This window comes from Puma concolor, chromosome E1, assembly GCF_028749965.1.
Source record: "Puma concolor isolate L17-30 chromosome E1, mPumCon1.1.hap2, whole genome shotgun sequence".
Classification (NCBI taxonomy): Eukaryota; Metazoa; Chordata; class Mammalia; order Carnivora; family Felidae; genus Puma; species Puma concolor.
The window spans coordinates 59,652,935-59,680,538 of NC_141680.1; the positions used below are offsets into that span (position 1 = coordinate 59,652,935).

Here is a 27,604-nt window from a genome sequence, read left to right on the forward strand (position 1 = left end):
CCTCTCTCTCTCTCTCTCTCTCTCTCTCTCTCAGCTGCAGCAGTGAACTCCCGCAGTGTGAGAGAGGAAGTGGGTGGAGGGAGTGACTGGGTTTTGTGTGACCCCCCTCCTCCTCCCTCTCCCCCTTCGCCCCTAGAGGAAGCTGAGGGAAAGGAGGACTGGGCTGTGGGAGCGGCCTTTCTTTCTTCCCCCACCCGCCTTGGCCCCGGGGAGACCTTTCCTTCCAGGGAGGGTGGAGGCGCGGGGGGCTGCCTCTGGGGTCCAGGGAGGGGGCGAGGGCCAGGGCATCATCTGCAGGGAGCCACCGAAAAGTGAAGTGAAACAAACCCGTGTCCGTTGTCATCCGAAACCACCGCGTGAGCGCAGAAAGCCGAGGCCCTTGGCCCCGCCTGCACCAAGGCGCCCGCTCCCCCCCCCCCCCCCCCCCCCCCCCCCGCAGCCCGAATTGAGCGCCCCGGGAAGGGCCCACTCGGCAGGGCCGGGAGCGAGCGGTCAGGCCCGGGCCAGGCTCCCCTCCTCCCGGCCCGCAGCTGGAGGGCCCTCTGTGCCGCGCCAGTTCACAGGCAGAAATTACCATATGAATGTGGCTCCTTCCCGGAGCCTCGGGGCGGAGGGACCTGGGAGGGGACCTGGGAGGCGACGGGCTCCCACCCCTGTGGCCTCCACAGCTGCTGCGATCTCAGGGAGGACGCCTCAGACCGTTCCCATCTGCCGGCAGGTACCCCGGGGGGTGTGGAGGGTGCGGGGCCGCCTGGGGTCTGCCTGCGGGCAGGGTCCCGTGAGGGTGGGACCCCCCCGGACTGGTGTGCTCCCTAGTTTAACTTTCTTCCGTCGTCACCTGTGTAAGAGCCCTGTCGATCTTGTTATTTTGGTCTCATTTCGAGAGTCTCCGCCCGTTATCCCCAGAAGCCCAGGATCCCGTGTGATAAAGCGAGTTTGAGCGGTTTGCAGACTGAGAAGCGCCCAAGCCCAGCCCAGCCCTGGGGGTCAGCGCTGCTCACTGGGCCCAGCCGGCCCCTTGCGTCTGCGGTCCAGGCTGAGCCCCTGGGCCCCGGGACTGGGTATGTTTCCAAGGCTGGTTGTGTCAGAGTTAATAAATTCTCTTTGCCAGTTCTAACCACTCTTCAGTCTGGGCTGGAGGCAGGTCACGTGTAGCTGCTGGACCGCAGATTAGGGGACAGCAGGAAGAGTCACCCTTGGGCTATGAAACTAACCGACTGACCCTAGTTCCCAGGAGGGCATGTCTTCCGGGGTTGCCCGGTGACCGACAGCCTGCTCCCTCCACGCTGGGGACTCGCTGGTCCCTGTTGCACTGGCCAGGCCATCTGCAGCGGTGGGGAGCGGCTTGGGGCAGTGACCGGGGTGGTCCAAGCCCCTGCCCACCGGCATGCCTGCCCCAGGCCCAGTCTCTGCCCACCTCTCCTCCTCTGGGCGCCCTTCCCCCCCATTTCCTGAGCAAAATTTCCTGAATGGGCGGGAGCTGTCCTCGGAAGTCCGTCCATCCGTCCATCCTTCCTCTTCGGTGCTTTGTGGCTCCAGAGGACGACGGAGACTGGAAATGGTTAACATCCCATTCCCATCCTGCCACACGCCGAAGGCCGTGGGGAAGCCCGTGGGAGAGGATGCGGGCCAGCAGTTTGGGGCCGGGCCGAGAGGCGCCACCCGGCTTGGCCGGGGAGCAGGGGCCGGCCCCTTACGGTGTTCTGGGAAGAGAGGAGGAAGGAAGGGTAGCGAGTGTCCTATTCGTTCGTTCATTCACTCACTCACTCACTCACTCATTCATTCATTCATTCAACAACTGGGGAAATGAGGGGTTCCTCCAGGAGCAGAGCAGGAGAGAACCTCTGTGAGGAGCCTTGTTTGCAGAGCTGGTAGGAGCTGGGGAGACAGTCCACTCACCCAAGCTGGAGAGCTGGGCGTGGGCTTCTGTTTTCGGTACAGCTGCTTAGAGCCCTGACTGCGCACTGTTCGTGTGCTTCGTAAACAATCTTGTTTGATTCCCCCAGCGCTCTCGGGAGGCAAGCAGTAGTGTCGTCCCAATCTACACAGAAGAAAATGGAGGTGCGGAGAGGTTAAGTTCCTTGCTCTGGGTCACACAGCGAGTGTGATGGTGGGGGGTGAGGGTGGAGGGCAGGCATGGCGATGGCTTGGGTGGTGGGGGCCGCGGGGAGGCAAGCAAGGCCGCCACCTGCAGGGATGTTGGGCTGGAACCGGTAGGACTTTGGGACAGGTGGTTGGGTTTGGGTGATGGAAGGAGAAGGACCAAGGCTGGGCCCCCCAGATTTGTAGCTGTGACATAACTGGACGCCTGGAGGTGCCATTTACTCACGTGGAGGGACTGGGGGGCGGCCTGGAGGCTCAGAGTTCAGTTTGCGGCACGTTCGGTCTGAGACCTCCAGCCTTCACTGGGCGGGGGCCACAGATGCTGGCGCCGGTGGGGCCTCGGGGCATCTCCGCTGAGCTGGGACGGACTCAGAGGGACGGTCAATTGGCATCAGTGTGTGAACCGGACAGAGGTCGGCCTGTGACGCCCAGGGGCTGGGCAGAGTCGCCTGGAGAGAGTGTCCAGCCGGGGGCCAGGACTTCCAGGTGGCAGGAGAGCCAGCAAAGAGGCCGAGCCCCCCAGCAGCCTCGGACAGAGGAAAGGCAGCGGAGGCCTGCGCGGCTAAGAGGAGAGAGCGTAGCAGGAAGGAAAAGACTGACTGGGGTGCTCAGGGCTCACTCCCTGCAACGTGGGATGAGGGGTGACCCCTCAGTACTTTGTTCCGCAGAGGTCTGGCAGCCGTGTGCACTCAGAACCGCCAGTCCAGAAGTACGCCCCAGCTTCGCCCCCCAGTGCAGACCAGGAAATGGGCTGTGCCCGCTTCTCTCTGGTGTATGACCCAGCCCTGGGCTCACGGGTGTCTGCACCCTGCCCAAGGCCAGCGTCCGCCCCACCCCCGACCCCAGGCGGTGTTTCAGGGGTGATGGAAAGTCCGCCCCGAGGGGTAACTGGGCAGCTGTCCCTGCACACGGCTTTTTCCTGGGGAGGGCCCCGGGTAGAGGGGTGGCTGTGTTTCTGAGATTCCTCCGATGGGCGGGCTGCCCGTCCCACGTTCCCCTCCTGGCTTCGGATGTGTCCTCAGAGTTCACGGGGCCTTTCTTGGGCTTATTATCCTCGGAACGAGTGGCTCCCGTAGGAGCGCCGGGGAGCAGTGGAGTCTGGGACATGTGGAATCGGAGCGGCCCCGCCGGCGGGGGGGGACGCGGTCCAAGTAGGAGTCCTTGCTAATCCCCAGGCCCCGAGCCCACTGCTTCCAGAACCTCTGCTCTCCTGAGCAGGAAGGACCCAGAGGTGGGAGAGAAGATGACTCCAGCTGTCTCGCCACTCCTCAGCCCACAGCCAGAGCGACAAAGGGATGGGGGACCTGATTCAAGGGGGTCCAGGGCTGCTGACTCCCTGCCTCAGGGATCATCTGGTCAGGCTTCCAGCCCAGGAATGTGGCCCTCCCTGCATGGCCCCCGCGGGCCACACTCTGCCTCCTGCAGCACCCTGGGCACGAGGGAGATCTTCTGCTTAGCCCCTGGCCGGGGGGTGGGGGGGGGGTGTCCTGTGGCCCCCGGGGAGCCCTGTTTCCTCAGATGACTTCATCAGCTGGGGGAGGCGGGACCTCCAGCGCCCCCAGCCTCTGTCCCTCTGGTGAGGATCTGCTGACAGTCCCGCTGATAGAGGGGACAGGGGGAGGGGAGGCCTCCCCCCCCCCCCCCCCTTAGCAGGACATCCCTGATAAGAGGAAATTCTACCCTGTGACAAATGGCCAGTTTCCACCCATCCACGGGGGGAGAATCTTTTCTTTCTGCTTTTGACTTGGCAAATATTTGCCAAGAGCTAACAGAATCTCTGTGGTCAGCCGGCCCCTTCAGACCCAGTGGGCGGGCTGGCCCGGGGTTGGATTCTGGGTTTGCTTTGGGGCGGGGACCCGTTGTGCTGGAAGGTTCTCTGGGGTGGGAGGAGGCTCTGTGTTGGGGGTGGGGGGGGGGCACAGTCCCTGATCCTGCGAGGCCAGTGGGTGGTGGAAAATGAAATAAAAAATGAATCCTTGATGCAGGGAGTCGGAGGGCTCAGCCCTGGCCCTGGCCCTTCTGCAGACTGCTTTTTAGGAAGTGAACCATGCTTGCAGCTCGGAGCCTGCCCTGAGCAAAGCCCGGGGTCTCCGAAGGGCCGCCCAGCCCAGCTGAGAGCTCCCTGGAGGAGGAGAAAGAGGTGGCCAGGCTGCAAATAGAGAACAGAAGAAGGCCTCTTCCAGAAGCGGGTGGGGCGGCATGGGGAGAGAGGTGGCCGCTGTCCAAATCTGACTTCGCCGACTTGGGCCAATTGAAACCGTGTTGGCAGAAAGGGAGAGCTTCTTGAGATTCCTTCCTGCACAATAGAGGAGAAGCTTGCTTGAACGCATTTGGCGGGAGAAAAGCCAAGCCGAGGAGCCTTGGCGGGCAGTGAGAGTGGGGGAACCCCCCTCCCCGCCTCCGGGGCGCCTCGGGCCCCTGAATGAATGAATGAATGAATGAGTCGGGTTGGGATGGCACTGTCCCTGCCGTGTCCCCTCCTGGGTCCCCAAAGGGCATGGGGTCCTGGGAGATGTTTATTCATGCACACTTCCCCTGAGTCTCCTCACACAGAAGCTTTAGAACTGGAGTTTCGGTCTCCTCGGAAAAGGGAAGGAGGGCCCAGCGGGGGAAAAATGCAGCCCTTTGCATTTGCAAATCCCTCCTTTCTCCGGAGAGGCTCCAGCCTCTGGGCTCCGTTTCTAAAGCAGAGTTTCAGGCCAGAGGGCAAAGTCTCAGATTTCTGGCAGCCCCGTTCCTGACCAGACTGTGACGAGCCGCTTCCTGCCCCGGACAAAGTGTGAAGTGTAATTTGACGTGGAATTACTTCTCGCATCAGATGAGGCATGTGCGCTTTTCCGATTCCCTCCTCGATCCCCACCCGCACAAATTTGCAAAATTCGGCCATTTGTATTCAGTGTTTCCATCTTTAGAAGGGAGCAGGAAGTTCCCCTGCGACATTTATGGGGGGTTTGTAACAGCCCCCGGCGTTAGGTGCATGGGGGACCCGAGGAAGAAGGAGCCGAGTGAATGGGAAAGGGTCCTGTTTTCAGAGCCCCGCAGGAGTGACGCCCCGTCCCGAATGACACTGCTTGTTCTCGCTGGTCCCTGCTGCAGCTCGGGGAGGGAGACCCCCTGGCCATCAAATATTTGTTGAGTGAATCTACATCGTGGTCCTGGTCCCCTAGGGCCCCGGGATCTTTTTCCACGATTATTGCCGGCAGCCATTTCTTTGGCGTCTCGGTCCAGGGCCTTTCTGCAGCCCCCGAATGTGGGTGTGCCTGGCCCCACGGACTTGCCATTCTCTTTCCTTCGCCTGTGTTCCCCAGGTTGGCTAAGAATAGCACCTCCCTCCCGTGTCACTGATACCAGAAGTGGGGAGTCATCTTGGAGGCCCCTGTGAATTTTGTCAGTTCCACCTGGACCTGGGGCGGCCTCTAGGAGCTGGGGTTTTAGGATGAAAATGGGCATTTTGCTGCCTGCTCGGATGGGTCCATCTGGGAGCTCTGGCGGGGGGGCCTCTGTGCTACCAGGGTTCTGCTACCTCAGCGCCCCTGCCCTGGAGTCCCCTGGAATCTGGGACCCCCACACTGCTCCCTGCAGCTGTTTTAGAAGAGCTTGGCCAACCAGGCTTGACCTTCGAATGACTTTGCTCGCAGGTTTATGAAGATTAAAATCCTAATGCCCCTTGGGGCGCCTGGGGGGGCTCAGTCGGTTAAGCGTCCAGCTTGGGCGCAGGTCACGATCTCGCGGTTCATGGGCTCAAGCCCCGCGTCGGGCTTTGTGCGGACAGCTCGGAGCCTGGAGCCTGCTTTGGATTCTGTGTCTCCCTCTCTCTCTGCTTCTCTCCCACTCACGCTCTGTCTCTGTGTCTCGCTCTCAAAAATAAATAAACGTTAAAAATTAAAAATAAAAAAATCCTAATGCCCCGTGAGAGGCCTGGTGCCTCTCTAAACAGGATGGGCGGCTCCTGGGAGGAGGGGGGGGGGGCGGCGAGAGCTTCAGTCCCTGCCCCAGCGGCACCTGCTCGGGCTCTGCTGTCGGGAACGCACCCCTCCTTCTGCTTTTCCGTGGTGCCGGAGGACCTGGCCTGTGGGGTCACCCTGCCTGCGTTCAAATCCTGGCTCTGCCGTCCGTCCACTCGCGCTGGGTCATAATAAGTCACAAAAGCGGGCCTCAGCTTCCTCATCGGAGACTTGGGGTAATGCCTGTCGCTAGCTTACCCGGTCCTTGTGCCGTGCATGTCACGTGAGTTAGTGCAGGTGCGGCATTTCACGGTAGCACCCAGTGCATGGTGAGCCCCCGGGAGACATCGGCTGTTGTGATCAGTGCCTCCCTTTGTTCCTTCGTTCATTCAGCATCGCGTTGTGGACCTGCCTCGTGCCAGGCACCGCTCTAAACGTGGCGATACACGAGTGGGCGTGGCGGATGAGGGCACTGGTTTCCTGACTGCCACGTCGGGGGACGTGTGGGGAGAGGAAACCACACACAGCGTTACTCAGTCACTGTGGAGACACCTCCAAGGCTGGGTGTGGGCTCAGCAGGAGAGCAGCGGGGACAGGCCAGGAGCTGCCGGACTGGGCAGCCACCCAGGGAGGGAGACGGGAGGGAGGGAGCAGCTCTGGTCACTCCGGGCACTACGTGCATTGGGTCCTCGCCCACCTTCAAGAAGCCTCTTTGCGGGGGGCAGGGGGCGGGGGGCAGGGGGCGGGGGCTGTCTGCGTCCTGGCCACGGGCTTCGGTGCTCTGCTGGGGTCTGCAGATGTCCCCTCAGCCTTCACTGCAGCCTGTGCCACTGTCCCCGAGGGTGGACTCCACGTGCTTGTGGGGGGCAGCTGTCCCAGAACCCCCCACTGTGTGCGCTGTTCTGCGGTGAACTTGGACTGACTGCTGGGTCACCTGGGCTAGGGTGGGGTGGGAGACAGAAGGCTTACATGTCTGGACGTGTGGTTTCCTCCAGGAGAGAAGTCTAGGGGCTTTGGGGCAGGAGGAGTCCCTGGTGCCCTGGGAACCCCGACATCTGGCCCCGAGTGGTCTACCTGGATCTCCTTGGTGACTCTGGTTCCCTTTGTCGGCCATTGGGTAGCCTTCCAGGCATCCGTGGACCGGTTGGCCTTGCTTTCTGCCCAGGCGCTGTGGGTGGTGACTGAGCAAGGCACGTTCAGACACCGGGATCAGTGACCCCCGGCTCCAGGAGCCAGGCACGGAGAGGATCGGGGTGAGATAGGGGAGTGGCATTGGCTTTGCCCCGAGAGCGTTGTCCTGAGAGCCTGGTGCCCCGTGGATGCCCCTCTCCCGCTGGAAGCAGAGTCAGGCAGTGGCCCAGGGTCCGTGGCCCCAGTAGAGCCACATCTGCATTTGACAGCTGATGCCCGGGGAGGATGGGACTCGTGGGGACCGGCAGCAGGCCGCCAAGGGGGGACCCCGGGGTGTTGGTTTCCCCATCAGGCCTGGGGTGCCGTGAGGGGCTCCAGAGGTGTCCCAGCCCGAAGAGCTGCGCCCACAGCCCTGGGGGTCCCGGGGAGCTGCAGGCGACCATCCGATCCCGTCATCCTTGGCCGGCCCTGGGCGGGGGGGGAGAATTTGTCACTCGGTGCCCAAGTCACAGCCCCGGCTGCGGGCACACACAAGAGCGAGGCCGGGCACACACAAGAGCGAGGCCGCCGGTTGGGGCTGGGCGGAGCCCTGCGCTTCCTTCCTGCTTCGGGGCCCTGCCGCCCAACTCCTGAGAAGAGGCCACCCAGCAGGTATCGGTGCTGAAGGAGGGGGCAGGCGTGGCGGGGCTTCCCCAGCAAGGGAGCGGTCAGTGGGCCAGGGCTCAAAACGGGGACCAGTGGAGAGAAATTGGCAAGATTTCCTCCCAACTGCCCTGCCTCCCCGCCCCCCCCCCCCCCCCCCCCCAGGAAATCGCCCTTCCTGGGAGATGCAGGGCTGCTGACCCCGGGGGTGCCACCTGGCCATACCCGGCCTCCAGACCTCGGGCCTGAGCGTGGCATCTGGGCCTCAGCTGCCCGCTGTGCTGTGGGGCCGGCTGGCGGGCACTCGTGGGCCCAGTAGGGTTCTTTTAAATCCAGCTCCCCAGGCAAGCTTTTTGCTTTCCTTTCGTAATATGACAGTTTTATTGAGATCACAGTTCCCCTCATCGCTCAAGCCACCCGTTGAGAGTGTCCAATTCAGTGGCTTGTATTCACAAGCTGTCATCTCCGTCCGCATCCAGAACATTTTCATCACCCCGAAAAGAAGGCCCCTTCACATTAAAGCAAGCACTCTCCCTCCCCCAGCCCCTGGCCGTGCGTGCCTGCTTTCTGTCTTCATGGATTTGCCTGATTCTGGGCATTTCACGTAAATGGAATCATACGTGTGTGACCTTTGGCGACCGGCTTCTTTCACGGAGCATAATGTCTTCGAGGTTCGTCCGTGTCATGGCAGGTGGCAGGACGACGTCACGGCCTTTTGTAGTTAGTGTGCCACTGGTACACCTGCCACATGTTGTTTATCCGTCCACGTCCTGGTGGATGTTTTGCATATTTCTAGAGAGCCACTCTCGGGGCTAGGAGTTAGGGATGCCGCCCCAGCAAGCCGTGGCGTCAGGGTCCAGGGGCTCTCAGAGCGGAGAGCAGTGGCAGGGGCCGTGTGCTCAGGAACCACATGTGGCCTGTTTTCCCAGCTGGGCAATGCCAGCAGGGTAGGGGACCGGCCACAGGCCACGTGGAGCTGGGGCCACGACCCGAGGCCCCTGGCGCCTCCCGTGCGGTCTGCAGGGAATCACCGCGCCTCGCTCTGACGACAGGATGACCATGGCACTTCTTGCCCGAACCACAGCCTTGCTGACGGTCGACTGGCTTCTCTTCCTCAGGAGGCTGGATGCCCAAAAGAGTTCAAAGCGGGGACTCAGATCCTCGTACGGCCGTGATCGTAGCAGCGTTATTCACGACAGCCAAAACGGGGGGACAGCGCGAGTGTCCGTTGACGGATGAATGGATAAACAGAATGTTATCAGGCAGAAAAAGGAAGGAAGGTGTGGCACCTGCTACGGCGGGAACGGGCTGTGAGGCCGTTAGGCTCGGTGAACAAAGCCAGACACAGAAGGACCGTGCCGAATGAGGCCCCTGGAGGAGTCAGATTCACAAAGCCAGAAGGTCCACTGGAGGTCACTGGGGGAGCGGGGCGGGACTGAGTGTTTGATGGGCACAGAGTTTCCATCCATGACGACGAAAAGGTTCTGCCATCTGATGGTGGTGATGGTTGCATGTCATTGGGAATGCTGCCGAACCAAACAGCGAAACAGGGTTTAAATGGTCAAAACTTTACGTCCTGTGTCCGTTACAACAAAGGAAATAATTAGGCTGGAGGAAAGTTTAAGCCAGGGTGTAGGGTCACCTCAGCCTGTGTGGTCCCTGGCCTTCCTTCCATCGGGGAGATCCAGGGGCATGGAGGGCAGTGACTTCGCCCTGGGCCTGGGAGCCTGGGGGCAGAGCTGTTGGCCTGAAGCTGCCTGGAACGGGGTGAGGCTGCCCCAGGGAACATTCCATCCTCAGAGGAGGGGAAAGACCCAGGAGGGCAGCATAGGGAGGGCGTGGCAGCTTGTCCTCTCTCTACATCGCTTCCTGGCTGAGAGGCAGCCAGGAACAATGAGAAAAGGCAGGTGGTGCTGTGTGGCCTTGAGTAAGTTACTTAACCTCTCTGAACCTGACTTTTCTACTTTTAAGATACGCGGCTCCCTTTAGCTCACAAGGGTGCAGTGAGTGTCATCTGGGACACAAATGTGAAACTTAATTGTTCTGTGGGGAACTCCTCTTTCCTATTAATAGCATCTCATGAAGTTTGGGTATGAAACAGACGTTGAGGTGACAGGGCCATTTGAAAGAGAATGAGGCCCAGGCCCCAGGCAGAGGTCACTGGGGGGTGTGAATTAGACACAGGCCTGACCAGGGTCATGGAGGGGCTGTGGGCCAGCCTCGGCCGCAGAGCCCTCCTCCACCCACCCTGCACCAGGGGGACACTCCCAAGACCCCATTCATTCCATGGGTGTCGAGTGTCCCCTCCCTGGACACTTCTAGAGGTATGGCGTGGGGCATCCCCCCAGGTCTGCTGCCATCCTCCCTGGGGCTCCCGGTCTGTGTGGGGGACACGGACAGTGATCACAGGTGACAGAAGCGAACGTTTCAGGAAAAAAAAATCACTCTGGGGACCTCAGTTTCCCTACTTGTGAAAGGAGTCGGTTGGACTAGAATTTTGTGCTGTCCACGCGCAGCTTTTTACATTTAAATTAATTAATTAATTATTTTAACGTGTATTTATTTTTGAGACAGGGAGAGACAGAGCATGAATGGGGGAGGGTCAGAGAGAGAGGGAGACACAGAATCTGAAACCGGCTCCGGGCTCCGAGCCGTCAGCACAGAGCCTGACGCGGGGCTCGAACTCACAGACCGCGGGATCGTGACCTGAGCCGAAGTCGGACGCTCAACCGACTGAGCCACCCAGGCGCCCCATAAATTAATTTAAATGAAACAAAACAAACAATTCAGTTCCTCAGTTGGCCTGGCTACATTTCAAGTGCTCAGAGAAGTCACAGACGAAAACAGTGGGCGGGTCTTCGGGTCTTCAAAAAATTAAAAATACGGCTGCCGTGTGATGTGGCCATCTCGCTTCCGGGGTGACCCCAGGGGAACTGGAAGCAGGGTCTCGATGTTTGCACGCTGGTGCTCGTGGCAGTGTCATCCACAAGGGCTGAAACGTAGGAGCAGCTCAGGTGTCCACCGAGGGATGAACGGATGCACAAAATGTGCCTTAGCTACACGGGGGCCTCTTTGCCTTGAAAAGGAAGGAGATCCTGGGCGCCTGGGTGGCTCAGTCTTAGGCGTCTGGTTTCGGCTCAGCGCATGATCTCGCGGTTCGTGGGTTCAAGCCCCGCGTCGGGCTCCGAGCTGACAGCGCGGGGCCTGCTTGGGATTCTCTCTCTCCTCCTCTCCTGCCCGTGTGCGTGCACTCCCTCTCTCTCTCTCTCTCTCAAGATAAACTTAAAAAAAAAAAAACCAAAAAGTCCCGATACCTGCTACATACAGCACGCGTGAACCTTGAGGACCTTATGTTAAGGGAAATAAACCCACCCCCAAAAGGACAAATACCACGAGAGCCTCTTCATACGGGGCCCCCTAGTGTAGCCACGTTCAGGGACAGTAGAATGGAGGTTGCCAGGGCCCCGGGAGGGGGTGGGGAGCCCGTGTTTAACGGGGAGAGGGTTTCAGCTTGGCGACATGGGCAAGGGTTCTGGAGACTGGTTGCACAACAACGTGACCGGGCTTAAGGGCGCCGAGTACGTCTAAAGAAAAGGATCGATGGTGCGTTTTACGTTATGTGTATTTTACCCCGATTTAAAAAACGGCCCCGTGTGGCCACCCGGTTCGACCGCACAGGCATAGAATCTCCCATCACAGAAGTCGTTACGGACGGTGTTGGAGGAGGGGGTTCCTGCAGCCAGGCCCCGGGGGCTGTCCGTGGAAAGCAAGTGTTCGGAGAAAGCGTCTCTGGGCAAGTTAGCCTCATGGGGCCTCTGCTCTTTCCACGCACGTCCTGGCCCGGACTCCAAAGCCTGCCTCCCGGCCGGGGCACAACCCAGCCCTTGGTATCCTCACCTGTGTGGAGGCCAGGCCCTTCCCTCGGTGGGTTGGTGGGAAGGACGGGGCTTGGCGTGTCTTTATTATCACTTCCCAGACAGGGCCCTGGTGGGCAGGATGTTTGCTCTGTGCTTCGTGGGTGTCGGTGCCTGCAGAGGGACCCAGCCAGAGCAGAGGCCGGGCGGAGGAGAGAGCCGAGTGGGGTTCAGGGGGCGCCCCCCCCACCACTGCGGCTCGGAGGGGGCCGTGGGCGGGGGTGGGGGTCCGGCCCAGGCCCGGACGGAAGGGCTCCCGGCCCCGCAGGCAGATGGAAGCAATTTTCGGTCACGCGGGGCGGGGCTGAACTGCCCTGCAAGACGGGGCCCCAAGTCTGTCTCCAGGAAGCAGCCCCACAGCCACATGTTCAAGGCCAGATGCAGCTCTTGTCTTTGTTTATTTAAAGATGCTGGAGTGCAGGGACAGTTTCTCAAGAGGGAGCAGAGGCAGATGCCTTCCGGGCGCCGCTCGGGGGGGAGGCCCCGCGGCTGTCATCGCTGCTTCCCAGGTCCCTGGCCTTTCCCTGGCCTGGGGGGCGGGCGTGGGCAGCGTGGCCCCGGGCGGTCCCTGGCCGTCGTCGGAGTCCTCTGTTATTTGCTGGCTCCCCTTCCCGCGCGGTAGGAATCACCGCGCTTTGCGTGGCTGAGGACACGGGGAAGTTGAGCGACCCTGCGGATGACCCACCCACGCTCCCGTTTCTGGAATGTGTGAGCTGACCATCCTCGTTATGGAAGGGAAGGGGGCCGGGCACCCCCACCCCGTGTCAGCTCCCTCTGACACGCCTGTGAAGCAGAGGTGTGGCCGCCGAGGTGCGAGCCGGCTGGGGCCACTGGGGTCTGGAGGCGGGGGTGGAGGGGGAGAGTCCGGTCACTTCCCCAGGAAGTGGAAACCGTTCATCCGAAGCCCCGCGGTGACTTTGTGGCCTGCCGCCTCCCAGGGCAGGGCCAAGAGGGCACGACCGTGCCTCCTCCCCCCGCCTCCCTGCCCCAGCACACACCAGGGTCCCGGGGCCGATGGGTGCCCAGGGGACAGGTCACGACAGCCAGTGTGCTTCCTTCCTGTGAGCTCGGGATGCGCCGGGAGACCCGTGAGCGGCCCTGGAAAGGCCTCCACGGCGGTTGGGGGGGCAGGAAGAGCCTGGCCCCACCGGGGCTGAGGGGCTGGCCCAGCAGAGGTGTGGTGGGGCGTGTGTGGCACGTCTGGGGCTGCACCGGGACGCGGCCCATGTTGCTCCCGCCCCACCCTGGTGGGGACCGGTTCCACTGGGTGAGTGCCCCTCAGGTCCCCACGGGGTGCCTTCTGCTCGTCCCTTCTCTAGGCCTCTGACCTGAGTGTGTGGACTCCTGAAGGCGGCCAGGGGAGGAAGGGGGACAGGGAGGAAGGTTCTGACCTACAAACCAAGGAAGCTGGAATTATTTCTAGAAGCTCTGTCCTATCTGCCCGTTCATAGACCTCGTCCTGGTCTGAGGGTGGGGGGCACACAGAGGCTGGGCAGGGAGAAGACCTCCCCCTCTGGGCCCAGTCCAGGGTGGGGGGGGGGGGCGGGTAGGGAGCTGCCACAGCGCCTCGTCTGCCTGCCATCGCCCGGGAACAGATGGGCCCCGGGGGGAGCCTACTCTGCGTCCAGGGCTGCTGGTGGGTACCTGGGATTGAACACCTGTCACCCGGGAGTGACAGGAGTGACAGAACAACAAATGCTCGCTCCCTCCCTGGCTCACAGGTTGCCGCAAACACTTGACTGTTTGACCCCAAGGGTCCTGAGGCCTTCTGGCTGCAGCAGGTGTTGGGGCCGATTTGAGTCAGGGAAGGAGGTGGAGAGGGCCCACCTGGGTGCCCTGGGGCAGGGTGGAGGCTGGGAGGAGGAGGGCTGGGGGTCAACCCCATCCTGGAGCTGAGCGAAGGGCTCTGCGGCCCGTGCCTTGTGTGTGTGTGTGGGGGGGGGGGGGGGCGGGATCTTTAGCGCTGGGGTGTTCCAAAGGGGTCTTTGGGCAACTGAGCCTCAGTTTCCCCATCTGAGAAACTGACGTGGTGGTCGGAACCACCCGAGGATGTGGGCGCTTTGCAGATGGTTGTGTCCGGCCCCCTAACGCCCCCACTCTTCTCTCCGCAGCCCCCGAGGCAGCTCCTGGCTGCATTGGCGACATGGCCGACACCCCCAGAGATGCCGGGCTGAAGCAGGTGCCCGCGCCCCGGAACGAGAAGGCCCCCGCGGACTTCGGCTATGTGGGCATCGACTCCATCCTGGAGCAGATGCGCAGGAAGGCCATGAAGCAAGGCTTCGAGTTCAACATCATGGTGGTCGGTGAGCATGCGCCCCACACTGGGACCCAGCCCCGTGGGCCGGCCCCTTGGGCTCCGGGGCTCGGTCTGCCCTTGTGCAAAATGGGTGTGGACACGCCAGGCCTGCAGGGCGCGTGTGGCGTTGTGTGTGTGCCCGTGTACCTGCCAGGGGGGCCCCAGCTTCACCCACGCCTCGGGGGGGGGGGCCTCCTCGTAGTAAGAACCCGAGACCACCCGGCTGGTCTCCGACCAGTGGCCTGCACCTTCTGCCGAAGCATCACCAGGCCCAGCCCTGGGTAGGGCTCTGCAGGCCTGGCTGGTGGCTTCCCGGTGGCCCCACGAGAACCGGACAGCCACTAGGGGTCCCATTCAGTCCTCGCAGAAACCCTGTGAAGAGGGTGCCCCACTTTATAGGCAGCGATGAGGCCCAGAGAGGGCCTGGCGAGGACTCAGCTCACAGAGCAGAGAGAGCGGGGGCTCAGTTCCTCCTCCTCTTCCCACGGCAGGGCCCCCACCACTGAGACGCAGCTGGGGTGGGAGGGCACCTGTTTGGGGGTTCCGTGGACCCAGGGTAGAATCCCACTTTTGCCCGGACTAAGCTGCGTGGTGCTTGTCCTGTCTTCCCCGGGGCTTCTCCCTGCCTCGATTTTCTCATCCGTAAAACGGAGTGATCCTGACCCCAAAGGGCTGGGAGGGGCAAATCAGTTGTTATTGTGTGTGGCCCCTACATGGTCATGGGTGCTCGGGAAGCAATAGTGCTGAGGCTGATGATGATGACAGTTCCGACCTTTTCTTTTTATCATTAAAAAAAAATTATTTTAACATTTCTTCACTTTTGAGACACAAAGACAGCGGAAGCAGGGGTGGCGGGGGTGGGGGGTGCAGAGAGAGAGGGGGACGCAGAATCCGAAGCAGCTCCAGGCTCTTAGCCGTCAGCACATTTGATGTCACTCTGCCCCTGAGCGTGGCGGGGACACAAACAGGTGGTCCGTGGGGGGGGAGATGGACGGGGGAGGCCGATCCCTGGCCCGCTGAACAGCGTCTCCCGGGATTCCCGGCGCCGGCCTCAGCATCCTGGGACCCCGCGCTTTTCCTTGCCAGATGATCAAAGTCGGAAAATGGTGTGATTTAATTTTTTTAAATATATTGGTTGGCACGGCCTGAGGCAGCTCAGGGAAGGGGTAAAGCGATGGGGCTGCAAGCGTGGGTCTTGTGTGCGCACGCGCACCCAGTAGACACCCTGTAAGCACCTGCGGCTGGTCCCTGCGGGCGCCCCCAGGTCAAGGGCGGGGCCCTGGAGCTAGGCTGCTGGATTCCGGTCCCCACGCTGGGCTCTGTGCCTGTTTTCCCCTCCATCAGACGGGAGGGTGACAGCACCTGGGTGCGGGATGCGGAGGGTTACACAGCCGCAGTCAGAACAGCGCCCGGTGCGCATCGAGGGCTCTGTGAGCGGGACCTGCGGGTCCTCAGCAGTAGCAGCAGCAAGGCCAGCCCTGGATTCTGACAGTTGTGAGCAGCAGGGACCTTCCAGCCACAGCTGAGTCCAGCACATCCCCCCTGCCGTGGGAGGGGACTCGGGTCAGGTGAGGTCTGGACACGCGGCAAGGCCAGGAGCGCTTCTGGGGCTCGGGGGCCGCCTGATGCCCCGGGGGCTCGCTGGCCAGTCAGCCTCTCAGCTGCAGGGTCTGTTGGTGTGGGCACCAGCCTGTGGCCGTCCCTGCTCTTGGCCCTGCACTTGGCCTCCCCTGTGCTGTTCTGCATCTCAGCTCCTGCTGGGTACTCTGGGTCCCTGCCCTGCTACAAGCCACCCACCACGAGAGCCGGGCCACCACCTGGGCATCGCAGCCCTTCTTCCTGACCGGGGGCCCCCGCTGAGGGGTGCTGGGGGGGGGGCGCACCGCCCAGGTATCGCTGAATCGCAGGGCCCGCTGATTGGCTCCGGTCCCCTCCCCAGGGCAGAGCGGCTTGGGAAAGTCCACCTTAATCAACACCCTCTTCAAATCCAAGATCAGCCGGAAGTCCGTGCAGCCGACCGCGGAGGAACGCATCCCCAAGACCATCGAGATCAAGTCCATCACGCACGGTGAGTGCCGGGGTGGGGGGGCCGGGGGTGTCGACGCCAGGTCCCCTGAGCTGGGCATGTTGAAAGTCTGGCTCAGGGATGCCCTCCGGGACCCCTGCAGCCCTTGGTCAGGTGGAGCCCCCTGGAGACACCTGAGTTTTCCACCAGACACCGTGGGCAGGGGGCTCCCCAGGATAGCTGTCGCTGGCCCCTGCTGGGCTTTGCTCCTGGAGGCTGTCATCTCCCCGGCATCACCTGGGGAGTCGTCGCTGGTCACCACCCATGGGCATCCCGTATAGGCCCCGGGGTAGGACTGGTCAGGTCCCTAGCAGGCGGGACCCACGGGGTATCTGTAGGGGTCCGGGGTCTCCCCCTGAGCTCGGTGGGCGCTGTGATTCTGTGCAGATATCGAGGAGAAGGGCGTCCGCATGAAGCTCACGGTCATCGACACGCCGGGGTTCGGGGACCACATCAACAATGAGAACTGGTGAGGATCTGCGGGGGCTTCTCCTCCTGGGAGAAGAGCGCTCACGGGTGCCCCTGGCCTGCGGTGCTGCTAAACCCTCGGAGGCCCCCAAACCCCGAGAATCCTGCCCTCCCTCCACCACCCCCTGGGGTCGAAGGGCCGCGTGGGAGGCTGGTCTGGGGACTCTCGGGTAAGGCTTTGGTCTCTGCTGAGAAAGCCCAGCAGCCCCGGCCCTTGTGGTAGAAGATGGGGTGCCGGGCTGGGATTCGGGGAGCTGGGGGCCTGCCGGGGGGGGGTGGGGGACGGGGCGGGCGCCGGTCCCGGTGCGGGCTGACAGGGGCCTCCCGTGCAGCTGGCAGCCCATCATGAAGTTCATCAACGACCAGTACGAGAGATACTTGCAGGAGGAGGTCAGCATCGACCGCAAGAGGCGCATCCCCGACACGCGTGTCCACTGCTGCCTGTACTTCATCCCGGCCACCGGCCACTCGTACGTCCCACGCGGGGCCTGGGGGGTTGGGGCGGTTCTGTCCCGTCCCGGTTCAGGACCCCGTGCCCCGTCTGTGACTGCTGCTGTCGCCCCAGGGGAAGAGAGGGCACGGCTCTGCTCCAGGGTGGGAGGGAACGTGCCCGCCATCCGGGACCCCGCGAAGCCACCCCCACACCCACCGAGAGCAGGTGCCTGGTCAGGGGCTGGGGGGTGGAGGGTAAGGCTGAGCTTCCGTCAGACTGTGGCAGGCCGGAGCCAGTGGGCGAGGTTCTGGGGGTGCCCTGGACAGCAGCCAGCCAGCCTGTCCCGGAGGCCCGGAGCTGCTGGGTCCTTTCTCCGCTTCTCCCGAGTGAAGCCCCCACCGCCACCTGAGCAATGACAGCCCCTCTCTGAGAGGACTCCTCGCCCAGGACCATGCTCAGAGCTGGTCTTGTCCTCAGCCCGCTCCTGTCTGGCTCTTCCTTCTTGCCGTCCCTCGCTTGTTGCTTGGCCGGCACGCAGCCCACGGCCTTGGCCTTGTTGACATGCACCCACCCAGGAGCAGGCCGCCGTCCCTCTCTCGTCCCGCGCCCGTCCTGTCGGCCCCTGCCGGCCCAACACTCATCCAGGCCATTCTGTTCCAGCCTCAGGCCCCTGGACATCGAGTTCATGAAGCGCCTCAGCAAAGTAGTGAACATCGTCCCCGTCATCGCCAAGGCCGACACGCTGACCCTGGAGGAGAGGGTCTACTTCAAACAGCGGGTGGGTCTCTCCACCTTCCTCCTCGCGGGGAGGGCGTCAGACACAGCACGCCGGGCTTTTCTTGGAGGAGAAAAATCCGAAACGGGTGGTCTCCACCGGGGGGGGGGGGGGGGGGGGCAGGTGGCCGCACCTCCCTTCCCTGCCGTGCGGCCCCACTTCGGGCTGCTGTCGAGCAGGAGGATGCGCCTTGGGCTGCTGCTTCCACACGGCCACACGTCAGAACCACCTGGAAAACCGAGGCGCGGGGCCCCGCAGAGCCTCCGCCCCAGTGGGCGTGAGCGAGGAGGCCCTTCGGTCTAATCCCCCAGGCTCCACGAAGGCCCCGATGCTGGGGATTTTCCCAGCATGCTTAGGGAAGGACTGTCTCCTGTGGCTGTGTCTGCAGGAGGGAGAAGGAAGGAGAAAGCCCCTTGAAGCTGCTCACGGGTGTGGGTCTGTGCTCAGGGCAGAAATGACGGCCGTGCACGGGAATGCCGTGCATGGCGGGTAGCGGATGCTGTAAAGGGCGGTGACAGTCGGGCCCGTGCGGCATCCGGGACCTGCGGTGACAGAGGGTTTCCAGGTAGAGCTCGAGGGAGGACGCCGCAACCCTGAGCTGCTGTCTTCGGGGTGGGATGGGCTGGAGAGAGTAGACAGCCCGGGGCTCAGGAACAGTGACCCGGCTCCCTCGGGCGGCTGCACGTCTCTCCTGGCGGGCCTGCAGCTGCCCCCCTCCCCTCAAGAGGCACCAGAACTGGAGACACCAGGGTCGCCTGCCCCCGTAGAGCCTGCCCTTGACCCGAGGCCCGGGCCACTTGCTAACTGGAGGCCACAGCGTGGGCAGATACTGGCGGGCCAGTCCGGCTCGCTGTGCGAACGGCGCCCACATCTCTCCCCTCCGGGCCCCCAGATCACCGCGGACCTGCTGTCCAACGGCATCGACGTGTACCCCCAGAAGGAGTTCGACGAGGATTCGGAGGACCGGCTGGTGAACGAGAAGTTCCGGGTGAGCGGACTGGCCGGACGCCGTTCCCAGAGGCCCCTCGGTTCCTGTCAGAGGACACGGCGGGGTCTCCTAGCCCTGTCCGGGGGGGGGGGACTGGGGTCATGGGTGTGATGGCCTTGAGCCGTGAGAACACGGTCTCTGGGCCGGAAGGGGTCAGAGCCCACGTGTCCGCATGTGGCCGCCTCAGGCCAAGCGTCTCGGTGGGGGGGGGGCCCCCGGGCTCAGGGCCCCCGGGCGCGGACCGGCCTGTGCGCACACACGTGACCCGCGCTGCCCGTCCCGCCCGCAGGAGATGATCCCGTTCGCTGTGGTGGGCAGCGACCACGAGTACCAAGTGAACGGAAGGAGGATCCTCGGAAGGAAAACCAAGTGGGGCACCATCGAAGGTACTGGGTGCTCTGGGGACCGCGTCCACCGCTTTGCCCCACTCAGCCACAGGGAGGGGGGCAAGTGGCTTGTCCAGGGCGCCCCGGCCGTTCGCTGATGGAACCGTCCCTCCATCCCGACCGCCCACGGGGCAGGGGAACATCCAGAGAGGAGGCGCCCCGTGATCCCGCCGAGTTCTGGGTTTCCGGGGCTGCCGATTCGGAGGCGCGCTGTGTGACCCTGGACAAACTACCACACTTCTCTGGGCCTAGCGCGGGGGTGGGCTTCCGGCACCATCCGGCTCCGAGAGCCAGGCGGCCCGCACCCCCTGCAGAATTTCCCGGGACCCCCACATCTTCGCGTCCCGGGGCTGCTGTCACAAATTAGCACCGACCGGGTGGCTTGGAGCGGAGACTTAGCCTCCTAGTTCTGAAGGCCAGAGGTCAAGATGTCAGCAGGGCTGGTACCTTGCGGAGGCCCTGAGGCTCCCTCCGCGTCCCCTGGCGCGTCCCCGGTCTCCGCTCCGCCTTCAGCCTTCTGACTACGTCTGTCTTTCCGTCTCCTCGGAAGGACACTGGTCATTGCCTTAGTGTCCACCCGAAATCCAAGATGGCCACCGCTTTGGTTCTTTACCTCAATTACGTCCTCAGACGTTCTCTCCACATAAGCTGTCGCTCACAAGTATGTATGGGGTTCTGGCAGACACAGGTCAGCCGCTCGGGCGGTAACACCCTAGGTGGGCTGTACCCGGGCATTTCTCCACCGTCCACTCTGTTCCTTCCTCTCGCTTTAGAACAGACGGAGGAAAAAGGACAGGTTGAGATGGGCCACGGTGTTCTTCCCGCCCCTGGCGCTCTGTGAAATGGGGCAAGTCCCTTAGCCACCCCCCCCACCCCCCGCCATGGCCTCAGTTTTCACCATCCTTGAAATGGGTACTATGGGCCGAGACTTTAGCAAAACAGGAGAATGTCCCAAAGACCTTGGAGCTTTGGGGGCAGCAAACGCTCTAAGCGTGGAGAGTCCCCAGACCTTCCTGGGGTGCCCGGTGCTGGCGGGTTCGGTGCAGGGCAGTGTGTTCTAAACCAGCCGCTGCCTGGGTGTTCTCCAGCGTCTGCTGGGTCTGCCTTTCCGCAGCTCTCCCCTCGTCTAAGGGCCTCGATCCCGGACGTGCCTCTGTGGGGGCCGCTCACCTCTGTGTCCCACGCGGCAGTCTCTCCACCAGGCTTTACCTGGGCTCGTCCTGAAACGTTGCCCCTTAGGGCCCTTTTTTCACGGGCGCGTGTTTTGGAGGGTGGAGGGGTGTCCGACAAGAAAGGCCAGCGGGGACCTCCGAGAGGGTTGAGGGGCAGTCCAGTGACGGGCACGCCTCTGCTGCCCCCTGGTGGTCAGCTCAGGCGCGCAGGAATCATGGGGCTGGTTCCTGCTTCCGGCACCTGTGTTGGGGCCTCGAGCCCACATATCCCGTGACCTGTGTGCCGTGGCACCTGCTCACCTTGACATTGTTCTGGGAAACCGTCCCCCAGCACCTCGTAAGGACGGTGGGGAGGTGGTGGGTCTCCCATCCGAGGAACCCGGAGGAGGCTTCTGCCCCATCTTGGAACCGTCGCACGTCCTAGAACACAGGTGGCTTCTTAATCCCCGGGACCCTGTGCACTGATGACTGGCCACGGGACCGGCCGCCCTGTGCTCGCCCCCGGCAAGCGTGCTTGTTAAGCGCTTTTGCCTCGTTCTTGCCCACCCTGCCCCATCCCTGGTCTTGCTTCTTTGATCTTCTCTCCAACTTGCTGTGCACCCTCCCGAGATACTTTACCCATCCTCGGAAACCGCCTGCAGCGTCTCGGGAGGAAGGTGGGGGGTCACGAAGCACGCAGCTCATCCAGGCCTCTCGTGTCCCTGAGAGGTGGGTGACATTTCCTCCCCGCTTTCCAGACAAGGAAACGGGGGGTCAGAGAGGCCAGGGAACTTCCCCAAGCCAGGAAGCAGTAGCCACAGGCTCACATTCCCAGCTTCGGGGCTCTGCTCCTGCCACCATTTCTGTCACTGCTGCTCCACGTTAGGTGGCAGAAGGTTCTAGTAAGGGCCCAGCCCCGCGGGGGTGGGGACGTGGGGGGAGGTGGGTAGAACCCAGGCAAGAGGCAGTGGGAGTAAAATCCAGAAAGCTTGGCAAGGCGGAGGCACTTGGGGGTTTTGCGCCCCGACCCTGCCTGCCGGCTTGGGGGGGGACAGGGGGGACAGACTCGTGCCCACAGAGGAGGAGCCAGAGTGGTATCTCGTGGGGTGTGTGAAGACTGGATTAAATGTGCAGGGCCGGGCACCTTTTCCGCCCTCCGCCCTCAGGGCAGACGGCGACCGCTGGGCCTGTCGCTCCCTGGGGCCTCTGGGTGTCACCGGGCAACGCGGGCGTTCCGCATTGCTGGTTCCTGAGCTTGCTGTAAATGGTGACGCACAGTACGCGTCCCCGTGCGTCCTGTGTGTGCGCGTGGAGAAGACACCCAGCGGGCCACTTTGGCCGCTGCTTTAAAATCCCAGCTCCACTTCCTGCCTGCCTCTGTTACCCGCCCTCCTGTCCTCCGGGATCCCCTGGGACGGGCTGCTCTTCCCTGGAGACCTCCCTGGTCCCCAGCGGGAGCAGCGGCCTACCTTACGGGAGCCCTCTCCCCACTGCTGCCCGGCTGGTTCCTGGGCCGTGTCCCTGCTAGAACCCTTTGGAGGACAGGAGCCCGGTCAGGCCCGCCACGGTGGGATCTGTGGAACCGGGTGCCTGCCAGCCGCCTGGTGCCCGCAGATGAAGCAGGGACTCCTCTGCCGACTGGCCCAGCCTCCTCTGGGCACCAGGATCTACTGGGGGGGGGGGGCGGGGCAGGGGACAGGCGGGACCGGGGCAGGGGTGTCCAGTGCCGCTAAAGCCCGTTTTGTCTCCTCAGTTGAGAACACCACCCACTGTGAGTTCGCCTACCTGCGGGACCTCCTTATCAGGTGAGAGGAGGCTGTGGGGTGCTGGCCTTGGCCCCCTGAAGACCCCAGAAGGCCCTAAATCAGGAGCGTGGACTGTGGGGGAGCAGGCGGGGGTCCTGGACAGCAGCTAGCACATCCCCCCCCCACCCCCCCCCCCAGGAGGACCTCGGAAGCCCGTGGTCTAAAACGCCTCCGGGGAAATGAAGCAGGAAGTGAAAACCCTTCTTAATCTGTATGATAAGATCCCCTGGACGGGAGGGGCCAGGTTCCGACTGCGGCTGCCGGAGCCCGTGAGATTCAGGGCCCCAGGGAGGGGTCCTTGTATGCCGGGCATGGGGGTGGTGTCTCCTGCGACCATCCCAGTGTCCCCGGACCCCACCGCTTGGACCCAGCAGAGGCTTCTCCTTGCCCGGAAGCAGCCATCCTCAGGCCATCGAGAGGGTGCCGGGGGGCTGGGCCTGGGCGAGTGATTGGAGAGGGCGGGGCTCCTGCTGTGGCCCCTGCGGCCCCCAGGTTAGGGGTGGGACGTGGCTTCCAGGGGTGACCCCACCGTGTTGGAGGGCCTGGCTGCGAAAGACCCCTACCGTAAGCCCTTCTGACCCCCCTCTCCAGTCTCTCCTGTTGGGCCGCGGGGGGAGGAGATCCTGAGCACAGGACCGCAGGGTCGACCAGCACCCCAGCTCAGGCCGCTCCCCTGGACCGGTGGTTCTTCACTAGCCACTGGCCTGGTGCTTCTGGGTGGCAGCAAGGACAGGCCAGCCCTGTCCCCTCGGAGTGTGCACCCAGCCCGGACTGGCCACAGGCTTGACACAGAGGGGCAGGCGTGTGCATTAGTGTGTGCTGAGAGGGTCTGGGTTGCCACGGAGACTGCCCCCTCCACCCCTACCCCGCCCCATTGATGGGCTTTGGGAGCCCCCCTGGGGGCCCCCTGAGAGCCAAGCAGGGGGGGGAGGGAGGTGGAAGGGGGCAGGCGGTGGGAGTCCTGGGTCAGCGCCCGCCTCGCCCCCGCCCCGCCCGTGGCCTGCCCTGTGACCTCCCCGTGCCCCCCGCCCCCAGGACACACATGCAGAACATCAAGGACATCACCAGCAGCATCCACTTCGAAGCGTACCGGGTGAAGCGTCTACACGAGGGCAGCACGTCCAACGGCGTCGAGGAGAAGGGGCCAGAAGCCCAGGAGATGTAGACCCCCACCCCCACCCCCCAGGACCCCGCCCCCCAGTCCCTTCCACCGCCACCCCCAGGCCCGCCCACACGCCCCGTTTTATTTTATATAATTTCCTCCGTTTGTCGTCGTTCTCCGCCCCTTTCCACGCTGCCCAGTAACAAGATGGCGTGTGCCCTCCTGAGTGTGTTCCTTGTTAGCCGCTGACTGTGGGGCCCGGACCAGGCGGGCCTCGGAGAGGAGGCCGCCTCTCTGGCCGTCCCGTGGCCAAGAGGAGCAGGAGAGGACCCGCTGATGAGGGCCAGCCCCCAACCCCGGGCCCGGCTCCTGGTGGCCCTCGGCCACAGCCTCCGAGCGTGGTGGCCGTGAGCGGCCGCCGGCCTGGTGACCTGGACCCCCTTCCTGCCCCCTCCTCCCTCCGAGGCCCGGGCCATAACTCAGAGCCCCCGCCCTTGCCCCACCCGGAGGGCAGAATAGTCAATTCTGTGAGACGCAAGTTGCCAGTTGCTTAGACACGGGGAGGCCCGTTGGCTGCTGCCCGCCCGCCCACCTGCCCGCTCGTCCTGGAGCAGAAAGTGCCTTTATCTCAGCCGTCCACGAGCCAGCGCTCCCCCCCCCCCACCCGCCCCACCGTCCCCTCCACCGCAACTCGGGGCAGCGCGGGGAGACAGGGAGACGGGTCCTTATCTCTCCCTCGTCCCCCCTTCCCCCCCGGGATTGAGTCATTCAAAGGAAGGAAAAGGATGCACCCCACTCCAGCCCACCCCCACCACGTCTGAGAAGGTCCGAGCAAGTGAATCTGGTGGAGATGCTGGGGGAGAGAGAGGTGGCAGGTGCGGGCAGCAGGGGGCCGGGCCCGTGCCGAGAGGCCCCAGTGGTCCCCGGGGCCTCGCCCTGCACCGCCATCTGACTGGGAGAGTGTGTGTGTTTGTCTGTCTGTCTGCCTGTTTAGACATCTCTCTGGCCCAAGATGCTCTGGTTCAGTTCTGCGTGGGTGGTCACCCCAGATACACATCCAGCACCCCCGACCCAGGCCTTGCTGACACCATGACCCCGAGAGGTGGGAGGCCAGGCTTTTTGTTGCCCTAGATGTCCCCGGGCTCCTGCCACCGCGGAGCCCACGGTAAAGACCCCCCCCACCCCACCCCCCAAAGAGGGAGAGGTCAGGAGTCAGCTGTGCACAGCCCAAGGTCGGGCTGCAGAACGGGTTTTCCCCGACGGTGGCCCGGCCGGTCTCTGCCGCCCCCGCCCCCTCACGCTCTGTCTCCACGGGGCCACCGGCAGGCACCGTCCGCGCCACGCACGGCAGACCACACGCGCTGCCTCCCGGAGAGCGCGGGGTCTGGCTCAGGTCGATGAGACGAGACAAGACGCAGGCGAGGTACACGTCTGTCTTACCCACCCCCCCGCTGGCTTCTTGCCGCCGCCGAGAAGAGCCTCGGGAGGAAGGGGATGTGGACAGGCCTGTGCGTGTGCGTGTGCACGTACAATGTCCTTGCATTGCACGTTCACCCCCCCACCCGAGACAGGAAGGACCCCCTTGGCGAAACTGTTGACTTGCCGACTTGCCGCGTTTTTGCCAAAACCAAGACCCAAGACTTCGAAGGAAACCCCCGCCTTCAGCGTCGGGGCCCCGGGGGCGCGGGGCGGCCTCCGCGGTGGGCACGGCCTTGGGGTGGCTTCTCGCTTTCCTTCTCTGTAGCCAGATTTTGAAAACTTGTGAGTTTCACTGGGCTCTGTTCCACAGTGGCCCTCTGCTATGTGCCTCCTGAGAAATTCGTCTTTTTGTATAAATAACAAAAGTGTTGGAAATGTATTTCCTGAAATAAATGTTCCAAATGCAAACCTGGAAAGGGCTTCTGGGTTTGGGTTTTTGGTTGTCTCTCTCTCTCTTTCTGACCCCAGGGGCACCGCTCCCCTTTGAGAGGAATCTGGCTGGCATCAGCGTGGCCTCCAGGCCCGCTCAGTCTCTGGCCGGGGAACCGGCGTCAGGGGACTTAGAAGCTCTTGCTTATGTGGAAGGTGAAGGGCAAAGTTTTCCTAATTCATTCATTTCTCGGGAGGCTTTGAAAGGTCTGCACAGGAAGGCGCCATAAGCCGCTTCTCTCCCTGTATCGTTGGGAAGGAAGTTTTTCTTCTTAAAGTTCATTTTACCAGATCGAACCCTATGAACTGGTCCGTATTTGACAGTAACTGCATACTGGTGAACTTCCTTCCGGAGAGCATGGGCCCCAGTAGACGGGCTTAGGAGGCTGCCTTCGGGGGATCCCTGCACACCCCCCACGGGCCTGGGGAAGGAGGCCTGGAGCCCTTTGCTGTACATCACAAACCACCACACATGGTGGGGGGGGGGGGTCCTAAAACCACAGAAATCTGTCCTCTCACATCCTGGAAGCCAGAAGTCCAAGATCGAGGGGTCGGCAGGCCATGCTGTCCCCTTTTCTCCTGCCTCTTCTAAGGCGTTCCCATTGGATTTCGGGTGCAGCCGAATCCACGATGACTCAGCTCGTCCTTCCCTTAATTACACCCGCAAACATGCCATTTCCCGATAAGGCCACACTCCGAGGTTCTGAGAGGACGTGAATTTGGGAGGGGGGTGGGTGCTGTTGAGCCCGCGGCACCCCCTTCCCCCCGCCTGTCCCCAGGCCTCAGGAGCAAGGTGATAAGCACAAGTCCCCGCATTGGGACTCCGATGATTTGGGGTCCAAGGTTTGCTCTGCCCCCCGCGAGCTGCGAGGTCTCGGCATGACCTCCCCAGCCAGCCCTTCTGTCGGGCAGGTGGGCTCATTTTGCAGAACGGATTTCATCTCCGAATGACTCACTGGGCGGTGGCCACGTGGGGCCCCTGCTTCCAGGATCCCGAGGTCTGTTACTGACTGCAGATGTCTGGGCTCCAGAGGAGGAGGAGAGTCAGTCCAGATGTGGGGGCCGCTGGGCCCGGCCCTTCGGGCTCTGATCTGTTTGCTGTTGGCGGTTCCTTGACCCTGAAGCCCCGCTCCCTCCTCCAGATGAAAAGCGTCCCCATTTTCACCCGTGCTGGCACATCCCTGTGCACCAGCTGCTGTCTCTGGACCTGACCGTCTCCAGGGCCCAACACCCTCTCCCAGCCTTGGTCTCAGTTCAGGAATCGGGCTTCTCGCCCCGGGGGCCTACTTACCACGTCTGGCTGGTACCAGAACACCCCCGTCCACACTCTCATCCGAGGGAAGTCCGTGAATGCCCGCAGTGATGGGGCGCTCCATCCCTCCCCCAACCAAGCAAATCCCCTGCTGCAGATCCAGGTGGCTTACTGTCCCAGTTTTCCAGGGACGTGGGACTTTGAGTGCTAAAACCAGGAAGGAAGGTCCTGGGCAAGCTGGACAAGTTGCTCACCCTGTGTAGACTCCACACCACCTTCTCCCACCGCTCAGGCCCCTGGTCTCAGACTCCTTGGCCCAAGGGGTTCCTAAGGAGCTGCAAGGCGCAGGCTGTTGCCGAGACATCCTGGGGGGAGCAGGAGGTCCCAAGGACCAGCCATAGCCTCATGCTGGCTCTGAGCCCCTGTGTGGGGGTGGGACGTCCCGAGGGTGCTGTGGCACCCAGGTGTCCTGAGCTCACGTCTTCCCTGCTGTGGCCTGCCGGGCCCGAACAAGCCAGAAGATGATTAAATCAATAGGCAATTTTGTGGCTTTTCCAAAGCTGGGGAAGTTGCCTTGTGTGTGAACTTGCATCCGCGGGGGGGGGGGGGGGGGGGGGGGGGGGGGGCCGAGGGGGGGGACCCAGAGCAGGTGGGCTCCACCTGGGGAAGAAGCCAGGTGGAAATCAGCTAAGGGGTCTCCTTTTGATCTGTATTTATGGATGTGCTCCCTGCCATTTTTAAACATTCCTTTCCGACTACAAAGGTAGCCTATGCGCGGAAAGACAACGTGGAAAATGCCAGAAGCGAAAATACGCCACAAAGAAATGAAAAGCCCCACCGTCCCCCTCCCTGGTGCCAACTCTGGTGGGGGGTGGGGCGGAGTTTCATAGCACTAATGTTCCTGTGCTTTGTCTCGTATCCTGCCTGACTTGGATTTGGGGGCCCCTGGGGCTTGGGGATGCTGGGGAGAGGAAGTTGGGGGGCGAGAGGGAGGACGGAGCCATGCAGACATCTGGGCTAGACCCCAGAGTGTGCAGCTGAGGGCTTTGGAGGTTTTCCCAGGTACCACCCTGCAGGGGTCCCCAGCCACCCCCTTTCCGACCCAGCAGGGAGCCCGACTGAGGCTGTCTCGTCCCTCACTGGGGCAGGAGCCCTCTGTCCCCCGCCCTGCCCTTCCCCCTCACCCCTGCTCTCCCCTTCCTCTCCCCCTGAGGAAGGCTAGGTTGGGCCCAGCTCAGGCC

General features: G+C 62.9%; 1 protein-coding gene across 8 annotated transcripts in view; it reads left to right on the forward strand.

The window, feature by feature from the left end:
• Positions 1-25,098, forward strand: part of SEPTIN9 (septin 9) — a 148,924-nt gene extending 123,826 nt beyond the window's left edge. For 7 of the 8 annotated variants that reach the window (XM_086688167.1, XM_086688169.1, XM_086688170.1 and 4 more), the window contains 9 exons: positions 13,846-14,037; positions 15,970-16,098; positions 16,483-16,564; positions 16,896-17,033; positions 17,657-17,774; positions 18,664-18,759; positions 19,049-19,145; positions 22,050-22,101; positions 23,137-25,098. In XM_086688167.1, the coding sequence (XP_086544293.1) occupies positions 13,846-14,037; positions 15,970-16,098; positions 16,483-16,564; positions 16,896-17,033; positions 17,657-17,774; positions 18,664-18,759; positions 19,049-19,145; positions 22,050-22,101; positions 23,137-23,266 (1,034 nt within the window). In that variant the 3' untranslated portion in view covers positions 23,267-25,098. Of the gene's footprint in view, positions 1-582; positions 719-13,845; positions 14,038-15,969; positions 16,099-16,482; positions 16,565-16,895; positions 17,034-17,656; positions 17,775-18,663; positions 18,760-19,048; positions 19,146-22,049; positions 22,102-23,136 lie in introns of those variants that run through there. The other variant, XM_086688171.1, reaches the window with a different exon arrangement.
• The last annotated feature ends 2,506 nt before the right edge of the window (positions 25,099-27,604 follow it).